Genomic DNA, 22,992 nt, shown 5'->3' on the forward strand with positions numbered 1-22,992 from the left:
AGGAGGCTGAGCTGAAGAATTCACTGGGAGTGACCAAGATGGATAAGATTAGAAAGGCTAGGCTGAGATGATTTGAACATGTTCAGAGTAGGGAGAGTGAATATACTCGATAAAGGATTCTGAATATCGAGCTGCCAGGCAGGAGGAAAATAGGAAGACCACAGAGAAGATTGGTGGATTTAATGAAGGGGGACATGTGAGGACATTATGTGGTGGCCCCTAAAGAGAAAGGCTGAAAAAAGAAGACTGAAAGAGTCAGTTTTTATATTAATGGCCCACTGAACAACAGACATCAGTTTGTCCTTAAACCTTCATTCTGTCTGTAGCCACACCTCCACTTTTTCAATCTATTATAACTCTGAGTACTTGTTTATTTCCACTTTCCTTAAATATGCCTCATCTCCATATTTAACTTATCAAATTATGGCAACTTGCCATCTCAAAAGGTAATCAGACAATCTGTTTTTGGACAGGACAATGCAACAATTTCCTGACTTGACTTCTCATAACATCCTCAAAAATAAACAAGCAGAAATCTGTAGCATACAGTATATATTAAAGTCTTTCTCAACTGACTTTTTTCCTCCTTATAATAAAACTTGTTCCAAAGTTTTTGTTTTGTTTTCATTTAATAATTTGCTTATCAAATTGACCAGTAATGGCAGGAAGATGCCTCCATTTCTGTTATATCAGATGTATATATATATATTTATAGACCAGTCTCCACAAACACGTATTTTGAGCACTTTGTCGCATTTTAAGACTCACACAACCAAACAAAACAACGTCAATTACTGGACACAAGAAAACGCAGAAACAGTTAAAGTCTTGCGTTTATTTTGAAATGCTGTTCCCCAGACCGGAAATCGCGGTTCTGTTAGTTGCTGTGGCAACAAGGATGTCCCTCGGTCTGTCACTGTTTTCTCCGTTGCTGCTTGTGCTGCGCTGGCGACGCCACCGTGAACCCATCGGAAAAAAACAGACATGACGTTTTGGAAGGAGAGCACTGAGGGAAGTACCGACTTCTCCTTCAGCCGTGGCCGTAAGCCGGGGGTGGCGGCCCGGTGAAGCCTCTCATTGGGCCGTTAAATCTATCAGGTGCAGGAGCTCCGAGAGCCGTTTGTCTAAGTTTGACCGAGGCGAGGAGGAGTGGGAGGAGGATGAGGAGGAGGTGGGGGGAAAGCATGTGGCACTTTTTCCTCCAGACTTCCTCCACAACAGCACGTTGCAGCTGGCACAACCGGGAGAGCTGCCGTTAAGAACCCCGTACGTTAAATAACGCCGCAACCAAACAGCGCAACACAACTGTAGTTCATTATAAATGCAAGAAAAGACAAGCAGACACATCTGATTGTACAGTTTAGAGCTAGTTTAAATTGGTTAAGTTTAGTTAAGTCCTCCCATCACAGAAAACATGAGGTTATTAAAAGCTAAAAAGAAAAAAAAAGAAAAAAAGTGTCTCTTTAGCCTTAGTACAGTAGCGGGACGCGGATGGTTAGCATGGTTGGGTAAGATGTTTACAGATGTGCCGCATTCACGGCTCATGTTTTAACATGCCTGTGATAAAATGTAGGAACAGCTTCTCCTTCTTCGGCAACACCAAGTGCTCTTAAAAACGGTTCACCCTTAAAAATATACATGTGTAAAGTTAATATTTTATGTATTTAATATCACACACGGTCAAAAATGTCCCCCTCCCCCAAACAAAAACGGCAATATATATATATATATTTAAAGAAAGTCATCCCATGTTATTTCATTTAATTCTTCCCACCTGATCATCCCAGATCTACATAAAAGAAATTCCAAAGAAAAGTGCACTTCCTACTGGGAACTATGCAAAATTTCAGGTTCCTACTGTCTATAGCTTTATCAAACAAAAAACCAATATTAAAAAAATGAAGGAATGAATGGGACTGAGTACATGTCAGCTCTGGTTAACACAGAATGATGGATGCTTGCAAATATGTTGATGTCTTATCTCTGACAGCCAAGTTGGAGGCCTGTAGAAACCACAGTTTTGCATGCAGGGGCCTGATATTTTAGTTACAGCTCATCAGAGCGCATTTTCATACAACTACAGTACAGTATTCCCCAGGTATGGCACTATGTACCAAATACTTTAACTTTCTTGTTATGTTCTCTCAAATTTTCCCTATATGATTTTTTTTAAATGCTCATACAGGGAAGGATAAGATTGTTTCAGAGGCAGAGCAGCATGCTTTAATTCAGCTACTGTAACCTCAAAGCCCAGCAGGAAGTTTTTCTCTGATCAAGAAGAGAGGCTGTGTGCTGGGTGCCATTACAAAACACACTGTATATGTTGTAAATGATGCCAAACATACTGTAGACATTTTTTTTAAGTCATACTGAGAAAATGAGGAACAACACCAGATTTTTTGGGTAAATGACTGAGCTCAAGTGTTTGTCTGAGTAGTTTATTAAAAAAAAAAAAATCATGATATAAGCATTTCTTAAAACACCCCTGCCTTCATCCCTTCAAATATTTTATTTTGAGGAAACCGATGACAGTGAGGACCTGAAATTTTGTATAATTCTTATTAAGAAATGCGCCTTTTTATTTTATTATTGGTTTTTGTTTGTTTATTGTTTTGTTTTTTACCTGCAGTTCTTTTTGTTCCTTTTTTCAGTCAAATCTGAAATGGTCAGGTGGGAAGTCTTATGAATTGACGCTTGGTGTTGCACACACTATCAAAAGCTTGTTTTTGCCAACCAACAAACTTATAAATAACTTATAAAAGAAATTTAAAGATTGGCAGCAAACCACCTTTTTAAACCTCAGACTACAACTAGAAAGAGACTCAGGTGCAGTGTATGGCCAGTGACACTTGCACCTGAAGGTTAGTGTGTGCCAGCACTATAGCTCACAACATGAGTACAATTAGGCAGATAAGTCGCTTGGTTTTTAATTTCTGACATGAAAACAGTCAAATGTAAGTTAATCAGCAAGTTCTTCGTTGATAATTCAATAAGACAGCTCATCTGCTGATTGGCTGATTGCTGCTGTGTGTTAACTCAGTTATTAACTATTATTAAAAACTGTTTTTTTTTCTCTCATCATTTGGTGTGACATTTATACTTTGTGATACACTTTCCATATGAGAGTGAGTGAAAAGTGTGACGCTACACTATTTCAGACATGTTAGCTGATCCATCCACCTTCTGGACAGGTCCCGGTCGATTGCAGGGCCTGCAGCCAGTTTAGAATCACTAATCAACCTAACACGCATGTTTTTGCGCTGTTTTGCGCAGAAAGACCCCAGCAGGCCACTGGATTTGAACCCAGGACCTTCTTGCTGTGGGGTGACTCTGCTGACCACCTTAACTTTCAAACAGATTGCCTTAAATTGTCATCAAGCACTCTTTTGATGAGGTGTATAGCTTTTGCATTGTGTCCGTGGGCAGCAAAGGGTCCCCACGCTATAACACCACCATGACCACCATGCTTCATGGCTGAGGTTTTCATCCTGGAAAACTGTCTTTGGTCTTCATCAGGCATCAAGCGTTTGCCTACAGATTTAACAAACTAGTTTTGCTCTAAAGTTCTTTTTGGAGATTTGTTTCATGGCACGTCTCCCATGGAAGCCCAATCTGTGCCAAACTTTGATGCCAACAACTGCTTGCAGATCCCTTGGTGAAGTGTGGGGGCTGAGGTTTCTGGCACAACTTCACCTTCTAAAATGTTCAGAGAGGAGCAGTTAAAACTCCCGTCTCGCTTTTAGACTAAGGAACAACTTTATTGTTTGACGTACGCATTTTAGCTGATGGCCTTGTATATATATACCTCCATCATACGTACCCGCCTGTTTGAAAATTGCTAGGGTGGCCAGTCCTGAACAAGTTTAAACTGTCTTCTCCACAGCTGGGGAATATATTTCAAACAGTTTCATTTCTCAGTCCATGAGTCCCCTTAGTCCATGGGGTCCAAACAGGAAACATGGGCCTGGGTTCCTGTCGGGCCATCTCCTGCAGGTGCAATGCATGTCGGGTGGTGGTCAAGGGCGGAGGCCTTGGTGGTCCGATGCCCAGCTATCGATGCTAACTGTTGGGACATGGAACCCTGGGCACCTCCTGAGTGAGGTGTTCTGGGCAGAGATCATGCCTCTCTGCTGGCCTGGGAATGCCTTAGTATTCACCGGATAAGCTGTAGGAGGTGGCTGGAGAGAGAGGTCCTGGCTTCTCTGCTTACGCTGCTGCTCCCACAACCTGGACCCAAATAAGGGGAAGAAAATAGATGGATGGAGACTCAGATATCCACAGCCCTTTCTGAAGACCTTGGTGAGCCAACACTTTGATAGTAAAAAGAAAAGCAGACACTAAACATCCAGTTTGAATAAGATGGGTGCCACGTGTAAATGTTAGCACTCCATGGATAGTATCACCCAAAAGCAGTAAGTGAGGCTGCTGAGTCTGCTAACTAACAGGACAAAAAAATCTAATTTTTAAAGTAATGCATTAAAATACCCTGCAGATGTTTACTCCTTTTGTTGGTCCACATACAAAAATGAGATAATTTTAGTTAAATCAGGCATGTGGTAAATTGAAATGGCAGCAGTGGCAGTGAAAAGCGTTTATAATCGGCCCCAGCGTGCCTCTCTCACATGATAAAAATTCACGGGACAAGTCACATGCAATGGAAGTGGTCATTAATTTTGGATCCTGCTGCTGCTGCACGTTCACTGAAGCCAAAGATTAAACTGAGTTGAGAATTTTATTATTGGAGGCTAATCAGACTGATCTCACAAAGATCCTAATTAGTGTAAGAAAACCATGAGTGAGTGTTTGAGCATGGATGTAAAATCTTAATGACTTTATAGTGTTTAAAAGCCACAGCTTCAAATTTAAGAGATACACTCTGGGTCACAAATCTTCAGCAGTTTATTTGTAAAAAGAGTATTTTAGTAAATCACAGTTATGCTAGAATAATGTCCAAATTATGACTCATTTATAATGTGAAATGTTATGTTTTGTATCATCTATGTGCTGTTATAGTGGTGAATGTTCATATTAAACATGGGCAAAGTTTCTAATTACTAGGCCATGTGTGCACAAATAATCTAAATGCTCAATTTGAAACCATTATTTCTTAGCTCTGTATGTCAAATAGGCAATCTCAGGGATATAATAGCTCCTCCCACCTGCTGTTCCAACCTTGTGTTTAGGTGGGACAGCCAGTCAGAAGAAAGATGGCTTTAAGGGAGAGGAGCTTGTGTCAAACAGAGGCCCAATATTTAATGTAATGGATCTACATTGTTTTTGTGCTTTTAGATGCTTTGCTGTGGCTGTTCTGAGTTCCTGCCTCAGTCTGTGAGAGCACGCTGAGCTTTGCCATGTTTTGACTGCATTACCTGTATCCGGCTGAGGAAGACAGTGAGTAGAAGGAACAGAGAGAAAGGTGCATCAGTGAGTCGTATCTTTAGGCACAGCTGTGTTTGTGTTTTGACACCTTTAGAATTTGTAAAAGATGGATGTAGCCACAGTGCAGTGATGTCGTCCAGCAGTCAGGGAGATCCCGATGTGTGAGGTCTGAAGTTGAGCATTTCCACTGGTGAACTAAGATTTGGGCGTGCACAGGTAACTTCAAGCTTAGCTCCAGGTTTTAATTATTACCAAGACGAAGACTTCTTACTGCGATACATTGCCATGGTAACTTATCCTGCAGACTTCACTTCTCTGGAAAGTACCATCATTCCTGGGAAATGCCTCAGACCTCTGTCTACCATGTGACAAATTTACAGGTAAACAGCATTTAAGTTCTTATTTATATATTACATTACTTTCAGGTCATTAAACTGCACCAGGACTGCAGCCAAAGAAATAAAATAAACTTGAATGGAATAACCATAACCCATCACGTTCTTCTAGTGATACAAAGGAGTCTTGTTAACTTGCATGATGTGCTTGGTTTTTTTTTTTTGCTTACTTTCCTTCCTAGCTTCAAATAGGTTTGACTTCAGTTTTACTGACCAAAAGACTTAAAATGAAGACACACACAGCTGTGTTTCTTTCAGCCTGGATTATGTGAACAACTTCACATTTTTTTTTTTTTTGTTTGGGGGGGTTTCCTTTCTTTAAATAAATAAATAAATAAATAAATGAATAGAATAAAAATTAAAAAACCAAACCCCCCCCCAAAAAAATCACTCTGCTGCCAGTATGTTTGTAAGTGCTCAGATGTTTCCAGCGTCAACCACTTCACGTGAATATGCCAATAGAGAGACTGATAAACAAATAAGATCACGTTGCCCGATTGTAAGGGAAAGTGAAGCCAGCTAAATGGCAATCCTGAATAAGATATTCCTATGTGTATTTGTGTCATCAGGTCCAAACATAAGCCAAGTGGTTTATCTAACCAATCACAAGGTCGTTTATCCTTTTTGACTCGAACTGGGACGAGTTTACAAAACAATCATGTTGTGTTGATTGCGACTCAAAACTAGCAACTGAGATAATAAACTCAGCAGGAAACTGTTTACCGAGCTCAAATAAATGTACTTACTTTGCACCCTCTGCTGGCAAAGAGAAAGAATGGGGGTTTAACACATCTGGACTGGTTTCACCTTTCATTTACGACCACCTTTTATATACAGTTTATGTTAAAGACATCCACTACAAGCCCACCAGAGCCCGTTTCCCAAATTTTCTTTAAGACAAACAAATAAAGATTTAAAAATCAAAAAATAATATCAATGTTTCCATTTAATAAAATATATTTGCAAGCAAAATAAACTGACATTTCTGTTTTGTCACTCTGTTGTTTCTTAGCCAATTTTAATAAACAATTATTCAAGCAAACTTTTTGCCATGAGTGCGGCACTAACATGTTAATTACTCAACCAAACCAGACTTTAAAAAAAAAAAAAAAAAAAGTTATTGCAGCTGCAGAAACCTAAAGTCTCGTGTCTACTAGTCTCGTTTATTGGTTGTGCAGTCGTACATCTGTTCTCATCTGCCACAGTTATTAAAAGGTCATTCAAGCTGCTATGTAGCTTTGCATTGCCAATGGTACAAAAGGGAAACATCAACTGAAAGTGGAATGGCTACATGAGAGAGCAAAAACAACCATCTTTTCATCAACTCATCAAAGTTTAGTACATACACATCTACAGGTGTAACAGTAGCAAGAAAGGAGCATGAGAGAAGCAGTCTATTAGGTTTTAAAAACTAGAATATGCTTAAAAAGGGATTTACTAACCACAGAGAAAGAAAAAGAAATACAATTCAAAATACTTTAAAAAAAAAAATCTTGAAGTGGCTGTGACTAGCAGCAGTATCAAAAGTCCCCTTTATTTAAAATTTATTTCCGCAATCAATTGTTTCAAAGACTTTCAGCTCTGGGCTTAATTTACATGTTTTTGGCATCATGCTGCTCCTAAGTGAAACCCCAGAAGACAATTTTCCTCTTCAGTTTTACTAGACAGCACTTTCCTATTTACCAACGCTTCACTGATAAATAAGATCTGGATTTTAACACCGTGTGCATTATGTACAAAACAAAAACTAAACTTAAAAAACGATTAGGATGCCTTTGCAGATTTTGAGGTCTCATGAGCAGAAATGCATCCAGAATAGATTAGGTAATCTTGAAATGAACTAAATTGTGATTTCTGACAAAAGCAGGAGAAAACCCCCCCAAAACAAACAAAAAGGGTAAGACACTCCTGTGAACTACAGCCACTCCAAAATTAACTGCCATGAGTTTTTGGTTGGTAAATCCTTATTAAAATTAAAAAAAAAAAAACCAACAAACAAACAAACAAACAAACAAACAAAAAAAAAAAACAAAAAAAAAAAACCCCTCTCTTCTCACTCATCTGAGTCACATCGATACATGATTTAAAAAGCAAATCTTAAATTACAATAGTGATGCTTTTGTCTCTGGAGGACGTTTGTTATCCTAAATGCCAATAATTAAATTGAAGATTTAATAAAAGGGATGGGTTTTGTTTGTTTTTTTCCTTTTTAAAAACAGGGTTGACCCTCACACCCATCACCGGTCCATCATGCTGAGGATCATCTCAGGAGTCAGGTCCCCGTTCGGAGGGGCTTCAGACAGCTGCCCCGCCTGTGCTACACCCTCTCCCTGGGACAGCTCCTCCATCTGGATGGTCGACTTCCCTTCACCAACCACCACCTCCTGTGCGGCCTCATTACCATCATCGTCTTGGTCAGCTCCAACTTCCTTCTTCACAATGATGTCGTCGACTTCTCCGGTGGCCTCGTCCTCCACACGGATGATAGCAGCCGCTGTTCAGGACAGTTTCAGGTCAGTGAAAAGACACGCCTTTTCAATTTGATACATTTGTTAAAAGGGTAGTTTGTTATATGTGAAAAATGCAACACTACACACTACGAGTTAAATGACATCATAAACTGTCACCAATTATACGCTTACTGTCTGGTTTGCTCTTTGGGGGGCGCCCACGTTTCCTCTTGACTGGTGGTTCCACTGGGGCTGGGATAGGGACAACAGATGGGGCCTGCTCCACCTCGATCTCAGTTAGCATATCTTCTTCCTCCTCTGCCTCATCAAGCTCACCTTCTATATTTAAGAAGAAAAAAAAAAAAAAAGAGGGAGGGGACAATAACTTGTTAGACTTGATCATTTTCTTGCATAGCCTTAAAAATCAAGATCCGCAACATGTTACATGTATCGCCAAAACCTCTTTGACAGGCTCCCAAATATTTACTTAAGACACTTTGATTATTTGCATATCAATTTCTCAAGCATTTGTGTATGAGACCTGTGTCATCATCATCATCATCCCTCCTGGACTGCATCTTCCTCTTCCTGCCACGCCGTCCCTTTTTGGGTGGTGGAGTTCCGTTTTCTTCCAAAGTAGCGTCGCCTGTACAGTTGTCAGCATGACGCAGCATCGTGTTCTGTGGAGCAAACACAGAACCGTCACACCTCTGTGACATACACACAAACAAACCCTCCCATGTGTGCACTGTTATCTCAGGGGTCAGTCCTACCCTGCGAGTGAATGTCTTGCTACATTTGTCGCAGACGAAGGCAGTGGGGATGAAGTTGGGATCGTGGTAACGCTTGAAGTGCATGTCCAGGAGCTGCTTCTGCCGGAAAGTTTTGTCACACTGGCTGCAGGCGAATGGCTTCTCCCCCGTGTGGGTGCGCTTGTGCATTATCATGTGGCGTTCCTGTCGGGTAACAGAACAAAAGACGTTTAACATTTGTTTAGCAGTAAAATAAACAGCAGGAGCATAACATACTCCAGCCCAACACAGACCTGTCTGCAGCAGTAGTCACACTGGTCACACTTGAAACGCTTCTCATTCTTGTGAGTCTTCTGGTGCTGAATGAGAGCATAGCGCTCATGAAACACAGCATCGCAGTAACGACATTTCTTCCCCGTCTCAATAAATGAATGCTGTTTTCTCAAGTGAACACCTAAGATGGAGACAAAGACATGAAAATCCAGTTAGATAAATGTCACATTGCCTTGTTATAGAGATAAAGACCACTTGAAATATTCCGTTTCCCCACACAGGTCAATCCCCTGACTGAGAGCAGCATAAGTTCTCCTTTAACCGTTCTTCTGCATGCAGTTCGAAGTAGAAATAGTCTCAAATCACTCACCAAGATCACTTTTACGTGCAATGACGGTATCACAGTGTGGGCAGTGAAACTTTGCCACATTCTCCGTGTGTTTCTGCAGGATGTGCATCTTCATGGTGCCACTTTGTGTAAAACGAGCATGGCAGATGTAGCACTCGTATGGCTTCTCACCTGCAACAGAAGAAGGCGAGTCAGCTACTCTCCTAAAAAAAACAAAAAACAAACTGGAGCTAAAACAGACTTTGACTGAAAATCTAAGAGGATTTTACCAGAATGTGTCCTCATGTGTCTCTTCAGCTTATAAGTGTCTCTGCTGGCATAGCTGCACAGACTGCACTGGAAGGGTCGCTCCCCTGTGTGAGAGCGGATGTGCCTTTTCAACTTGCTCACCTGGGAAAAGAGAGACACATTAGCCTTTATCCCATGGTATAGAGAGCAGGTTGATGCCCAATTAAATAACCAATATAAACTCACCTCGACACTGGAATAGTCGCACATGGAGCACTTAAAAGGCTTCTCGTGTGTGTGCTTGTAGCGACGATGACGCACTAACTCACCGCTGGTCACAAATGCCATGTCGCAATCTGTGCATTTATGTGGCCGAGTGCCTTTAAACGAAGAAGAAAATCAGAACTGTATATTAACTGCTGGTGTAGCTGAAATCTGAAATGCAACACTGGATGAAAAGGAGATAAATGTCCACTAAATTTTGCAGTAATAATAAGTAAACACGGAAAGTTTACTTCCTTGCTCACGAAGTCAATCCAGCAAATTGTTTTAGTTTCTGTAATTTCTCCAAATACCTGTGTGTGTGTTGAGGTGGTTTCTCAGCAGTGTGACTGTTCTGAACGCTCTCCCGCACAAGTGACATTTATGCGGCCTCTCATCTGTGTGGCTCTTCATGTGTCGGTCCAGGTTAGAGCGCCGTGGGCAGGTGTAGCTGCACAGCTCACACTGGAAAGTCTTCTTAACACCTGGACACATAGAGATGTTCAATTTAGCACTGAGGGAAAATAAAATCCCTTGCAAGTTTTCATGCAACTTAATCAAAGGCTAACCTTTCTTCTTGATCTTTGTGGGCTTAGGGGGCTTCATGTTGCCCACAACCTTCTCAGCATTAACCTCTGACAGTAGCCCCTCCTGCTGCTCTTCCTCAAAGTCGTACACGGAAACATCCATGTCACGATCGCCTTCTGCATAGCGCAGGCGACTCTTCTTTCCCTTCTTCCCTTTACGGACAGCGGTAATAGGCTGGTAGTCGGGGTCCTTTGTCCACTCTGGGTCGTCTTGTGGGGGCACAGAGGTCTCCACCTCTGCTGGCTCTTCATCCTCCTCTTCCTCCTCCACCCTTGTCCCTTGGAGCTCCTCGTGGGCTGCCTGGAGCTCCTCCTGCTCTACAGTCTCCACTTCACCATTTGCACCCACTTTAACCACCTAGTGTAGGAATATGACAAATGAAGCCTACTGGAACAAGGACTTCACTGAAAATCAAAGACAATCAAAAGCACCGGGTAGCCTCGAGTCATTTCTCACCTGGAAGCCCTCAGGTAAAGGAAGAGTGTGACAAATAACTGGCTCTGCATCCTTGTTAGCCGCTGACGTCTCAACGTAAGTAGCCTGGAGCCCGTCTACAGTTGTAGTTGTGACAGGTACCTGCACGAGCTGAAGCTGACCCAGACCTAATGCTGCACCTGCTTGCTCCTCCATGTTCACCACCTGTGAAGAGAGACTGGACTTTACCATTTGATGGCAAAAATAAAAGACCGGACATAAATAATCTGGCAAAAAAAAAAAGTTTAAACCGTGGTCTTTACAAACCTGGAGCGTGATGATCTGGCCCTCATCTCCACCTGAAACTGTCATTGTGCCGCCTCCCTCCAACACCTCTGTCTTCATTTGTAGCAGAGTTGGATCGAGAGCATCCATCACCATCATCTCCATGTTACCAGCAACTTCACCCTGTGTCAAGGCCTCTCCACCCTCTGGCAGGACCTTTCCATCCGTCGCCTGAGCGGACTCCATGGAAACAACCTCGGCCTCCATGGCAATAGGCCAACAAATGCGCTAAACAGAAAGAACAAGAAAATCTTTAGCGAAAGAAAAGACTGATGTGATGGAGAATTGTTTGTAACCAAAGAGTGATCTTTTTTTTTTTTTTTTTTGATCCCCTCCTTTTCCTTTGCCCTCTGGCTAAACTGAAACAACTGGATGGCTTTCAGTAAATCCAGACATGTTTAGACCAGATGATGAAAGCACCTAGATTAACTGAACAAACAATATATATTTAAAAAAAAAAAAAAAAAAAAAAAAAAATCCTTGTATCAATATTTGCCTGTGGGCTGAAAACATTCCCAGTGTTTGGTTTTCCTTTTCCTGAATGTGCAGTATGACAAAAAGCGCTGCCAGCAGAATACAAAAGTTTTCCATTTCCAGGATATTAATTACACCCATTTTAACTGGCAACTTTAGAGAAAAACAAAAATAAAACACTTTTGTGCGTAAAACTGTCCACAGTTTTGTGTATAAGCCAAAAAAGCCCCAAAACAAACTGTCTTTACTTGGAGTTGATGTCAGATAAGCAGCATGTTGTTGTTGTTTTTTTAATTAATGAATTTATTTTTTTAAAGCTTAGCAAATAAAACAAACAAAAAAAACACACCTCCACTAAGGGTGAGTGTTGCTTCATTTTCACCAGGGCCACCAACTAGTAATAGATTTAATGCCTCAATCCAACATGTTCTTTGTTTTCATTTATTTTGTGCTTTCTCATCTGAACATACATACCAAACACTGCTCAATGCATTTTGTACAAAGTATTTTAAGGTTTTTCATTGGTCACCATATGTGGAGGGGACAGCTAGCTGCAGTTGTGTGTGATGACAAGAAACCTTGTTTTTAGTTAAAGGGTTCCACATAAAGTACTTATTCAAATAGTTTAAACGTGAAGAAAAGCTCTCCTCTTCAGCTGATCAGATGGGTTGTTCTACACACGGACAGCACAATTAAGAGGCTACAATGAAAGCTGTCAGTATTCAAATAAACTTTAAGTTGTCCACAGTTTTAAATGTGCAAGCTGTAAACGGTACACTAGATTTATTTTACAGTTTTATTTATAATGTAAAACAAATCGATTAATAAATTATGCTATAGTTTTACAGGTTAAGCTCCTGGGATTTAGATTTGCTTTTTGTGAGTCAGTAAAAGTATAAGAGGGACCAATAAAAGTCTCATCTCCTGGACTTGGGGCCAGTGGAGAGCACAGCAGATGTCAAGACTCACCAGAGTACTAAAAACGATCATATTTAGTCTCTTTACACTAAGCAAGTACAGCCATTACGCAATGACACCTCGCACAAGCCAGAGTTCGAGGAGTCTGGGTCATGTAAACTAGCACCTGAGCCAGAGTGAAACTCTGGTGAACGATGCAGTAATCGTAATCGTTTTTAATAACTGCGATGCAAATGTTTAAAAGAGTCTTCATTCCTGCCTTCCAGTGGTTATCTGCTTTGGCTGAACGCTGATGGGTTTTGACTGTGAGCCAGTAGCAGAAATCACATTTAGTCCGATGCTTCAGGAAGCATTTGTTCGCTTGTGTGTGTGTGTGTGTTTTTAAATCTAAAAACCCGTTCTCCTCCATCCTGTTGTTATCAATTCACGGGACATCGTTTAAAGGATGATGTATAGTTTAATAAGCAAAATAAAACTACTTAAACACAGTCTCGTGTTAGTTGGTTAACTCGGGAGGCGCGAGTACGTCTGAAAACAGGAAACAAAGGGCACGATAAGATGGACGTCAGGCCTGAACAAACTTAAAACAGAAACACCAATAAATACAGCCATCCCTGTGCACATACATCGAAATATCGGTCAAAAACCAACAAAATGCTCAACTGAGACAGGGAGTTACATTTTATAGACGGATTTAGTGCATTTTAGATAACGATAGAGGGAGACAAACACCCCCCGCCAGCCGCCTGGCCGGTAAGCCCTACCGTGACACCTAGAGGCCGGTGACGGCTCCTACAAAAACGTTTCCGCGTTTGGAGGCAAAGTAAAAGCTCTACTTACTCCGGTTTCTTCCTTTCCTCGTTATGTTCGCTTGGAAGCTCAGCGCCTACAGTAGCTCCTTTCAGTCCCGCAGCGGACGGCGGTATGTGCTCCGCGCCGGGCTAATAATTTTCTCCCGCTTTGGAAGAGTGGGCCTAACATACAAAATGGCGGCCTATAAGAGCTACTGCGCCTGCGCAACTAGGTGCCCGGGGAGTAAAGAGGAGGGATCGGGATGTTGCTGTGGGTGATGGGCGCCAGATTTGAATTCAGGCGTGGGCGTGGCAACCACGGAGACGGTTATTAAAAGGGAGAGGTTATTGATTAGGTTTCTGATCTGCTATCAGTTTTTTTTCCATTGGGGGTGACCTTTAAACATTCAACAGCATCGAGTCAAGATTAGGAATAACCTTTGCTGGATTAAAGCAGTTCATCAATTCAACCACTGGAGGGCGGCATGAAAGTGTCAAGTAGGGGTTTACAACACGCACACACACACAAATGAAGTCGTGAGTGATAATTAGCTGCATAGTGTATGTAAGATGAAAAGATTTTAGCCTATTTAGAAGGTTGCCAAGGGAAAGTGAGCTCCTGGACCCTAGGTTTTACGGCTTTTCAATTATAGCCCACCATTAATTATTTGGTTCAAAGGTTTTTTAGTTAACTAAAACCAAACTAGAAACAATAACTAGGTATAAAATATTTAAGTCATATGAAATAAAATAAAAAGCAGCTAAAATTAAAGGGGAAATCTTTTATTTTAGCCTGTGTTTATTAAGACTTGGGACTGGGACCTGAAACTAAACAAAATTAAGAACAAAAATTATACATGAGATAAAAATAAAAGTAGCTAGAACACGAAAAACTACCATACCTATGTCTTTATTTAGGAATAGACAGAATCTAAGAAAAAATAACACCAAATAAACAAACAGAAACAAACATTTTGCAACTAATTAGGTTAATTAGACCCATTATTGGGTATAAAAACAGCATCTTAGAGAGACAGAATTTCTTAGAAGTAAAGATGGGCAGATGTTCACCAGTCTAGAATGAACTGTGTCCACAAACTGTGGAACAATTTCTGAAATTTTTTCCTCGATTTAAAATTGCAAAGACTGTGAGTATGTTATCATCTACAATACATATTATCGTCACAAGATTCTAGGGACAAAGCTGGAAATCAGTACTGGATTCCTGTGATTTTTGGGGCTCTCGGGCAGCACTCTTTTAAAAGAAAGAATGATTCTGTCATGGAAATCACTGCATGGGCTTCCAGAAATGATTGGATGTGAAAATAATTCCCTGGTCCTCCAAAAATTCAGGTTAAAGTTCTATCACACAAAGAAGAAGCCAAATGTGAACATAAAATAGAAACATTGCTAAAGCTCATTTCAAATGGACTGAGGTAAAGTGGAAAACTGTTCAGTGGTCAGACAAATCAAAATTTGAAATTCTATTTTTAAAACATGGATGCTGGATTCTCTGGGCAAAATCATGTAACTCTGCTTGTGTGGTGCATTAGTGTCTATGACACTGACGGCTTTCACATCTAAAAAGACACCATCAGTCCTGAGCAGCAACACATGCTCCCATCCAGAGGACGTATTTTTTAAGGAAGGCCATGCATATTTCAGCAAAACAATGTTAAATTCCATACTGCAGCATTTACAGCAGCATGGTCTCATAGTAAGAGTTCAGGTGCTGAGCTGACCTGCCCGCAGTCCAAACTTTTCACCATCTGACAACATTTGGACCATCATGAAGCTGAAAATACAACAAAGACAGCTCAGAACTGTTGAGCTGATAGAATGTCTTGATGCATGCTCAATCACCCAGGTAAGTAAATCTCCAAAAGTTGATTCTGTTCATCTGGACGTAGCGTTTTGTGGGAGAAACTTTTTGTCACTCATCCAAGTAACTTCTTCAGTCTCAGCTGACTGCAGTTTTCCCCAATCTTATAAACAGTACATTTGCATAATGACTGAAACCAGCCCACTGAAGGAACAATGGGCTGGGAGGTCAGTTCCTTAATCTTAATTATGCAAATTCTCATGATCATTGATCAACAACCACTGACCAAAACCCACTGATCAAAGCCCACTGATCAATGGCCATGAGCTGATAGAATCCTATAACAGACAAGAGACGGCAAACGTCTCCCCAAAGTCCAACATCTGGTCTCTTGAGTTCCCAGATGTTTACAGACTTCTGTGAGAAGAGGAGGATGCTTCAGAGTGGTAAACATAACCTTGTCCCATTTATTTTGAGACATGTTTGCCATCCCGTTCAAAATGACCTTAGTTTTGTTCTTCTTAAAATGGTAAAAGCGTCTCTGTTTAAACAATTCAGACTCTTGCTTTCTGTTTTTATTTAATTTTACAGAGACTCCCAACTTTTTGGAAAGTGGGGTTGTAAAATAAAGATATACAAAAGCACTAAGTGTGGAAAAATGGCCCATTTGACTGTGTTTATGTTTACACAGATATGTAGCTCATATAAAGCAATACTGTACAAGCTAGTCAAAGGAGAGCTATTCATTTTATCTCTCTGGGGCCTATAAAAGTCTTAACTGCCTTGATTACTAGGTACTGGGTTTCCTTTCATAATTTTTATTTGTATTTAAACCTTAAAAACATTGAGCTGAAATGTGCAGTTTGTGTTAAGACAAGCAGAAAATCGATTGCTGGAAAAGCTGAAAACATACATTATTTTCCATTTTCACATGAGTAATGATGCAAATGATTAACTGTCCTCAACTGTCAGCTACTTGTCTAATAATTAAGACTCACAGTTCTTTATAATCTGTCACAGTTTGGGGAATTTACCATGTTTTGAAGATCTGACTTGGCTGCGTTCAGCTGGCAGACAAATGCTGTGCAGTACAGTAATTACCTTTTAAATGTAATGCATTAAAAGCTTAACATTTCTTGAAATAGAAGTTCAAATACCTCCGACATTATTTGTGAAAGTCAGTTACACGTGATCACTTGATCCCCTTGTTTGTCCTGAGCATTTCTGGACTGGCGAAGTTTCTCCAGACAACCTGCTGATTAGCTGAAATTGTAATCTGAGCACTGCAGGTTTTATTTGATTTTTGCCGGCATAATAAAATTCATAGAAGTTTCAAACACAGGCGAGATCTAAATAACTAAGTTACTTCTAGGTTACAGTAACCTGCTGTAGGTCTGTTCTCATCATCTCTCTAAAATAGATGATGATCATGTTACTTCATGTGGAAAACCTGACCTTTGTTCATAAATGGAAAACAAGTTGTTTGTGGGTTGTTATTTTGGAAAAGAAACATGAGCTCCATGTAAATATCAGCCCTGGTTTTGATTATCAAATATTCCAACCAGGAAACCAAATTCCCATGAAACCTGCAACTCGGGTCCTTTGGAGAATATGCAGCATGATTAAGATGTATGGAAACTGCTGCTAAGGGTGTGTGCCTTATTTAATGGTTCAGGAGCAAGTCTTAATTTTTGAAACATAGGAGAGAACAGTGACATAACAGTAAGAGAAGAGCACAGTGATATAAACAGTGAAATACGTGTAAAAGAGACTGTGTGTGTGAGGAACTGTTGTGGGGGCGTGCACAACTCTATTCAGCTCAAAAGCAAACATTTGTGAAGGAGAGAGGATAAAAAAAAGGAAAAGAAAGATAAGAACTACAAAAAAGCTGATTAAAACGTGTTTTAGATGTTTTAGACGGAAGGAGAAAATAATAATTAGAATTTGGGTAATTTTAGGGTCTGTGTGTGTATACCACACACCCGATATAACTATATATATAACTATGATATAATGATGAGAGTACACTTTTATACGCTAGAGAGATAAATATGCACAGTGCATAAACACCGGGCTTTTAAGATAACTTAATCCTGTCACCACATGCAGGAGAGGTCGAGTAAAACACAGGCGTTACACTAAATGCATGCAATATGAAGTTTTTCAGAGCGGGTCAGTCTGTCACTTATAGCTTCTTTTCCGCATATAAAATTAATTATTAATTTATTACGTAACCACAGTAAAACATTTTGTGCACTCAGCCTTTTCACACTGGAGTAAATCGGTGCATCCATGCATGTGCCGTTCATGGGTGAGGCTGCAGGGATGAAGCAAATGTTAGTGTGGTCACTTTATCCCTGCCTCCTTGTTTTATCACCATCTTTTTTTTCCCGTGGTATTCCTCTCACAGAGGGGAGGGGGGCAGAGAAAGGCTTGGTTCTGTTGTCAGATCTGTCAGTCTCGCCACCCCGGCCCCTCCCACCTCAGCAGAGGCATTACATACTGCCGCTGCTGCTCGTGCTCTTAGCAACGGTGCCTCGGCAACAGAGCCACGGCAACAGAGCTCCACGGCAACAGCGTGCCGTGTGTCTCCCCAATGGAGCTGCCATTGGGCGGACCGGCGCTCAGGCACTACACCCAGAGCAGACCGAGACCTCACCGACAGAAACTGAACTATCGTCCCAGCAGACCGCAGGTACTGTGCAGGAGGATCAGGAAGGTTTCTGTAAAAATGGAGTGAGGGAAAGGTGTGTGTGTGTGTTTGAGAGAGAGAGAGGAGGGAAAATGGAAGGGAGGGAGAGAGGAGAGATGGAATAGGGTACAGAGGGGAGAGGCAGGGGGAAGGGAAGGATGGAGGGGGAGTTCTGTAAAAGATGCCTGGTCCCTGGCTTGAATTAGGCAGTGCCATTGTACCGGTCACCGGCTGCTTGAGGAAGCCAATGAAATCTGCCTCTGTGAGAGTGGGCGCTCGTTTTCTTGCTTTCTCTTTAAAAAAAAGGAAAAAAAGAAGCCATTCAGTTTCTTCATGTGATCGTGTAAAATATGTGTGTGAGCTCATCCGTTTTCCACTGAGCTGATCACGCTGTCACAGAGCTATTAGGCTGCAGACATTCAGTCACTCCCTTGGAGACAAATGGCCTGGGAGACAAAATTCAAGCAATTCCCCTGACAGGATATCATGTAACGGTGACTTCGGCTAAATTTGCCTTCTGGACTCGAGCCTCCCCCGACTTTCGTTGCTACTTGTGGACACAGATGTTAATGTGATCAGGACGATGCGGCTCCAATTTTGATATCACGTTACCTATATTGGCAAAAATGAGTTATGTTGCTTCCATTCAGCGTTTAAAAAATCCAATGACGACCCCCTCCCACTCCACCCCCCAGCACCCATTGTACGTTTCTGAGCAACTAAGTCCAGGGAGGCCCGGATCGTAACATAAATGGATGAGAGAATCAAAACTAAAATACACCTATAGAGGCATGAGGAGTGCCAGGAGTGTGTGGGTTTTCAGAAGTGATGGTTATGTAATGTAAAGTTACATGCTGTAAGATGCGAGTTGTTCCTTGTTAGTTTGTTTGATCCGTGGTGCAAAATATGTGATTTCTGTGTGTGTGTGTCTGTGTGTGTGTGTGTGTGTGTGTGTGTGTGTGTGTGTGTGTCCGGGGGGTAATTAGGAGACAATAATCGAGAGTGAAAATGAAGTCCTTGAGCTCATGGGGCGTGTGGATGAAGGAGTTGAAGAGTTCTTTACTAAGAGAGTACTGCCTGCTGATACACTGTGAGTATCACGGCACACAAATTAGCCCCTTCACGTTCACCCCGTACAAGTGAATAGACCTTAAACCAAGACATATAACTCTTTGTACAGGAAGCAGCAGAATGAGGAATCTATCACAGTGCACGAAGTGGCTCCTGCCAGCTCTGTCCCTTGTCCGGCCCCAACAAAAACCCTCCGGAGGAAGCTGGGTGATTTCTTTACGCTCAAAAAGAAGCGAGGTTTGAAATCAGAGCCGAGCCACGAGGGGCGTCCCAAAAAGGCCTCCATCGCTGATCTCATTCGCCCTCTCAGGGAGGTTGCCAGATCCGAGAAAGACAAAGACAAAGACAGAGTGAAGGAGCACGACAAGGAAAATGAAAAGGAGAAAGCAAAAGAGGCTCCCACTGCTGTTTCTGGAGAGCCAGCTGTTCAGGAGACACCTGTTTCTGGCGCTCCGCCGCTGAGGGGCGAAGCGGTGCCTCCCCGCCGAGCTCTCAGAGAGGGGAAGTCCCAGTCTCTCATTTTGCTCTCTGGCTCAGCAGCAGCGGGGTCGACCAATGCCAGAAACACAGCAAAGGTTGGTGTTGCTAGAGTTAATGCCTGTTTTTTTTAGTCTTTTTCATTAGTGGATAAGAACTAAAAAGCATCATTGGTTTGCTGCTGCTGCTTTCAGAAACAATTTGAAGGCCAGAATAGCTTTGAACAGAAGCTTCATCTCATGCTTCAGCGTATTGGAGTTTCCAAACCCCTGCCAGGAGAGACACAGGTTTGCACATCTGCATGTCCTAATGTTGTTATGGATACCTTGGAGATCTTAAAAAGTACTAAATGCTCCTTTTATTCATGTAGGATCAAGAAGGAGAGATGAAAAAGGCCGAGTCTGAAGGTATGTGCCTTTATCTGTGAGACGTTTAATAGTCTTCTCAGCTCCAGCGTAGTATTAATGAGGCTAAATTAATCTTTGAAGTCTAGGGATTTGTGTCAAAAGGAGAGGCTTCTCAACATGGATCAGTTCTCCAATAAAAAGATTTAATATCTGAGGGGCTGCGCTGATAAGCCAAGCAGGAGTGTGTGGTTCTTTCAGTCTATTATAGGGCCATTAATTCCTGTGGTAAAATGATTTTTGCCCTTCAGGTACCATCATTGACAGTAAACCCGAGCCACCTCCCACTTTCTCAAAACCTCGAACGATGTCTGCGTCATCAGGTAAAATGATGGTTTACGCTCTCATGTGTACAGAGTACAGTACGTGAACCATTTTCACGTTTATTTTGCTTGCTCTTTAGACACGAGGCATCAGATTCGGGCAAGTGTGTCAGCACACGAAGGAGCTGGGAAACCCGCTCTGCTTCCAAAGCCGGTTATCAAACCGGCGCCACCCCCCACAACATCTGGCCGCAACACACCTGAGAATGAGCTGGCCCAAATACAGGAAGCAGAGACACACACGCCCACTAAACTCAGCCCAGCCGCGGTGCCGTCACCTCCGGCCATCACTGCTCCCGCTGCACTGACAATCTCGAACGCGGTCCCCGACTCAACCGACTTTGAACTTCCCCCTTCGAGTACTGTTACTCCCTCACATGCAGATGTATGCACTGACTCTCCCGCAGCAACCTCCGTCCCCGAAACTACGACCACACCCACAGAGCCCCCCGCCACCGCATCAGTTACCCCCACCTCCTCAGAGTCTGTTACTCCGAGCCTCGCTGTCACTTCCAGCTCAGCAGCAACAGTTGCTGGGCCTTCCATTACCACCTCGGAAACTGTTTCTGCTCCCAGTCACGAAAGCTCAGTTTCCACGGCGTCAACAAATCTGTCAGCCAAATCGACTTTGCCAGAGCCAAATGGCGTTCTCTCAGTTGATGTTGCTCCTGCTGCTGGTGGTGATGCAGCTATTTCTGTCACCACCACAGCTTCTGCACCCTGCACCAGCGTGTCAGATGTGCCGCCGGGCCTGTCTACCACCACCATCAGCGAAGTCAGTCATGAACCGGCTTCAGTCACATCCAGTAGCTCTTTAACATTAGTCACTATGACTACATCGCCTCCCTCTGACTCAAGTGATGTAATTACAGTAACAATTTCACACGACCCCACCTTTACCGCTTCCTCCACCATGGTCTCTGCTGCCCTTGCTCCTACCACCTCAGCACCTTCTACCACTCCTACAGCTCAACCTCAACCCCAATTATCCATCGACTCCATTAACTCAGCTTCTTCTTCTACCGTCATTCACCCAGCCACTACGTCCGTTCCCTCCACCTCTTCTAGTGAAACAAACCCTACAGACACCACTTCCACTGCTACCAGTCTGAACCGAGCAGAAACCACCTCCACCGCTAGTTCATCAACCACCGGTGCAATTAGCTCCCCACTCACGACTGGGTCAGACCCACCTTTTCCCAACAATGTTGACGCTAAGCTCACACCAACTATCTCTAGCCCGCCCACTACCGATAACACAAGTTCTGCTGCACCACCGGCTAGCGATAGTCCAGGCCAAGATAACGTCATCCAGACATCTGATGAGAGATCCGGTGTAGGGCCTGCAGAAAAAGGCACTGGTGAGTTTTAGGCTCTGCTTGTGATCTTTGTATGTAGGTGCATGGTGAATGGTGTGTTTTATGATATTGTTTTTCTTTCAGCAGCAAATGGGGAACAAAAGAGCAAAGTACTTGAGGCAGACGAGAAGAAGGAAGTGGTTGACAGTCAGAGCCAGAGTGAGAAACCAACCGTGGCCCCGAGTGAACCGACAACGAAAGAAGAGCAGGGAGAAAGTGTGAAAGCTGAAGCAGACACACCGGCTGAACCTGCAGCAGGGGAGGAGGGTGAGCGCTGCACAGAGGAAGCAGTGATAGTGGGTCAAAAGCAAGAGGAAACTAAACCAGTGAGTGATAAGTGAGGAAAAAAAGAAAATGCTAAACACGGGACCAACTACTGTGACGGAGGAGGGGGCAGGAGAGGCCACAGTAAAGGGTGAAGCAGAGGGAGGGGAATGATGATCCATGGCACTTCCTACAGGGACCACCACATCACAGCAGCACACCACAAAGGGTGGGCCACTGGACCAAAGAACTGAGATCCCCTCGGTGTGACGTAATCAACAAATCCAGCAGTGTCTTTGTCCTTTTTTAACTTATGTTTGAGGTTTTGCATTGCACGTGTGATTATGTACCATAAGACAATTATTGTGGTAAAAAAAAAAATACACAATGTTTACAATAGATGGATAAGAGACATAGTTATGACTATTAAACGGAGTATTGAACTGACTGTGTGAAATCATTACTTTGAGCAGCTTCACCTCAGCTTTTTGTGGAGGTTTTTCCCACATCTCACAATAATCCTCAGCCTCGATTATGGCCACACACACTGACAGATTTTAATTTGATCATGAAAGAGCAACTTTCATCTGCAGAGAATGAAAGTTTGATAATGTTGTTATTTTTATTAAAGTCAAATGCCTTTTATTTTAGCTAATTTATTTGTAAAAGAGTTGTTATTAAAGATAAATGGTAATGTTTAAAAGCTAATGAAACGCATTTCATAGCTGGGCCTTTTTGAAACTGGTCTTCCAGTTATCATCTTTCAATAAACAACTCTGGTACACAGAGTTGTCATACATCTGAAAACTCAGTCATACATATGAAATAGTATTTTCCTTTTCATTTCTATGAGGCAGACATTTCCAAGAGTTTCCTTTTTTTCATCGGACTACATTTAACCACTGAACATCTGTGTGAGTTGTGTATTATCAGGAAAGGTGTCACCTTTTGCATGTCAGCTAAC

The 22,992-nt window shown here is 42.2% G+C and overlaps 2 protein-coding genes and 1 long non-coding RNA gene across 5 annotated transcripts; 2 read left to right on the forward strand and 1 right to left on the reverse strand.

Annotated features, from left to right (window-relative positions):
• The first annotated feature begins 896 nt into the window (after positions 1-896).
• LOC120439813 lies at positions 897-8,119 on the forward strand. The gene is made up of 5 exons (XR_005612791.1): positions 897-1,266; positions 5,290-5,391; positions 5,474-5,595; positions 5,684-5,759; positions 7,994-8,119. It is a non-coding gene; the product is annotated as an uncharacterized LOC120439813 (long non-coding RNA).
• On the reverse strand, positions 6,572-13,814 carry LOC116334616 (transcriptional repressor CTCF). Its single transcript, XM_031758068.2, has 13 exons — positions 13,667-13,814; positions 11,417-11,662; positions 11,132-11,314; positions 10,657-11,032; positions 10,402-10,572; positions 10,073-10,206; positions 9,868-9,988; positions 9,620-9,769; positions 9,270-9,430; positions 8,998-9,180; positions 8,766-8,904; positions 8,417-8,563; positions 6,572-8,268 (listed from the first exon to the last, which is right to left on the reverse strand). Exons 2-13 carry the CDS (start codon positions 11,639-11,641, stop codon positions 8,012-8,014), a joined length of 2,247 nt encoding a protein of 748 aa, XP_031613928.1. The 5' UTR covers positions 11,642-11,662; positions 13,667-13,814; the 3' UTR covers positions 6,572-8,011.
• Positions 13,815-13,897: 83 nt separating this feature from the next.
• On the forward strand, positions 13,898-22,470 carry LOC116334615 (mucin-5AC-like). Of its 3 annotated transcripts, none has more exons than XM_039611001.1 (8): positions 13,898-14,115; positions 19,118-19,221; positions 19,312-19,777; positions 19,874-19,966; positions 20,050-20,086; positions 20,335-20,406; positions 20,487-21,767; positions 21,849-22,470. In XM_039611001.1, the coding sequence occupies exons 2-8, from the start codon at positions 19,157-19,159 to the stop codon at positions 22,103-22,105; spliced, it is 2,271 nt and encodes a 756-aa protein (XP_039466935.1). In that variant the 5' UTR covers positions 13,898-14,115; positions 19,118-19,156; the 3' UTR covers positions 22,106-22,470. The 3 variants fall into 3 exon arrangements, with proteins under 3 accessions (XP_039466935.1, XP_039466929.1, XP_039466924.1); XM_039610995.1 differs by lacking the exon at positions 13,898-14,115 and adding an exon at positions 17,058-18,134 and having other exon boundaries at positions 21,852-22,470; XM_039610990.1 differs by lacking the exon at positions 13,898-14,115 and adding an exon at positions 17,059-18,134.
• The last annotated feature ends 522 nt before the right edge of the window (positions 22,471-22,992 follow it).

The sequence above is a fragment of the Oreochromis aureus genome, linkage group 1 (assembly GCF_013358895.1).
Source record: "Oreochromis aureus strain Israel breed Guangdong linkage group 1, ZZ_aureus, whole genome shotgun sequence".
In the NCBI taxonomy this organism is placed as follows: domain Eukaryota; kingdom Metazoa; phylum Chordata; class Actinopteri; order Cichliformes; family Cichlidae; genus Oreochromis; species Oreochromis aureus.

Excerpts from the sequence above, each read along its gene's own strand:
- LOC116334616 (XM_031758068.2), bottom strand. The coding sequence starts at position 11,641 with ATGGAGGCCGAGGTTGTTTCCATGGAGTCCGCTCAGGCGACGGATGGA. Across the intron at positions 10,573-10,656 it reads CACAAAGATCAAGAAGAAAG|GTGTTAAGAAGACTTTCCAG; the intron begins GTTAGCCTTTGA and ends CTATGTGTCCAG. Across the intron at positions 9,431-9,619 it reads TGCACGTAAAAGTGATCTTG|GTGTTCACTTGAGAAAACAG; the intron begins GTGAGTGATTTG and ends TCTCCATCTTAG.
- LOC116334615 (XM_039610990.1), top strand. The coding sequence starts at position 18,036 with ATGGAGCTGCCATTGGGCGGACCGGCGCTCAGGCACTACACCCAGAGC. Across the intron at positions 19,222-19,311 it reads GTACTGCCTGCTGATACACT|GAAGCAGCAGAATGAGGAAT; the intron begins GTGAGTATCACG and ends CTCTTTGTACAG. Across the intron at positions 20,407-20,486 it reads AACGATGTCTGCGTCATCAG|ACACGAGGCATCAGATTCGG; the intron begins GTAAAATGATGG and ends CTTGCTCTTTAG.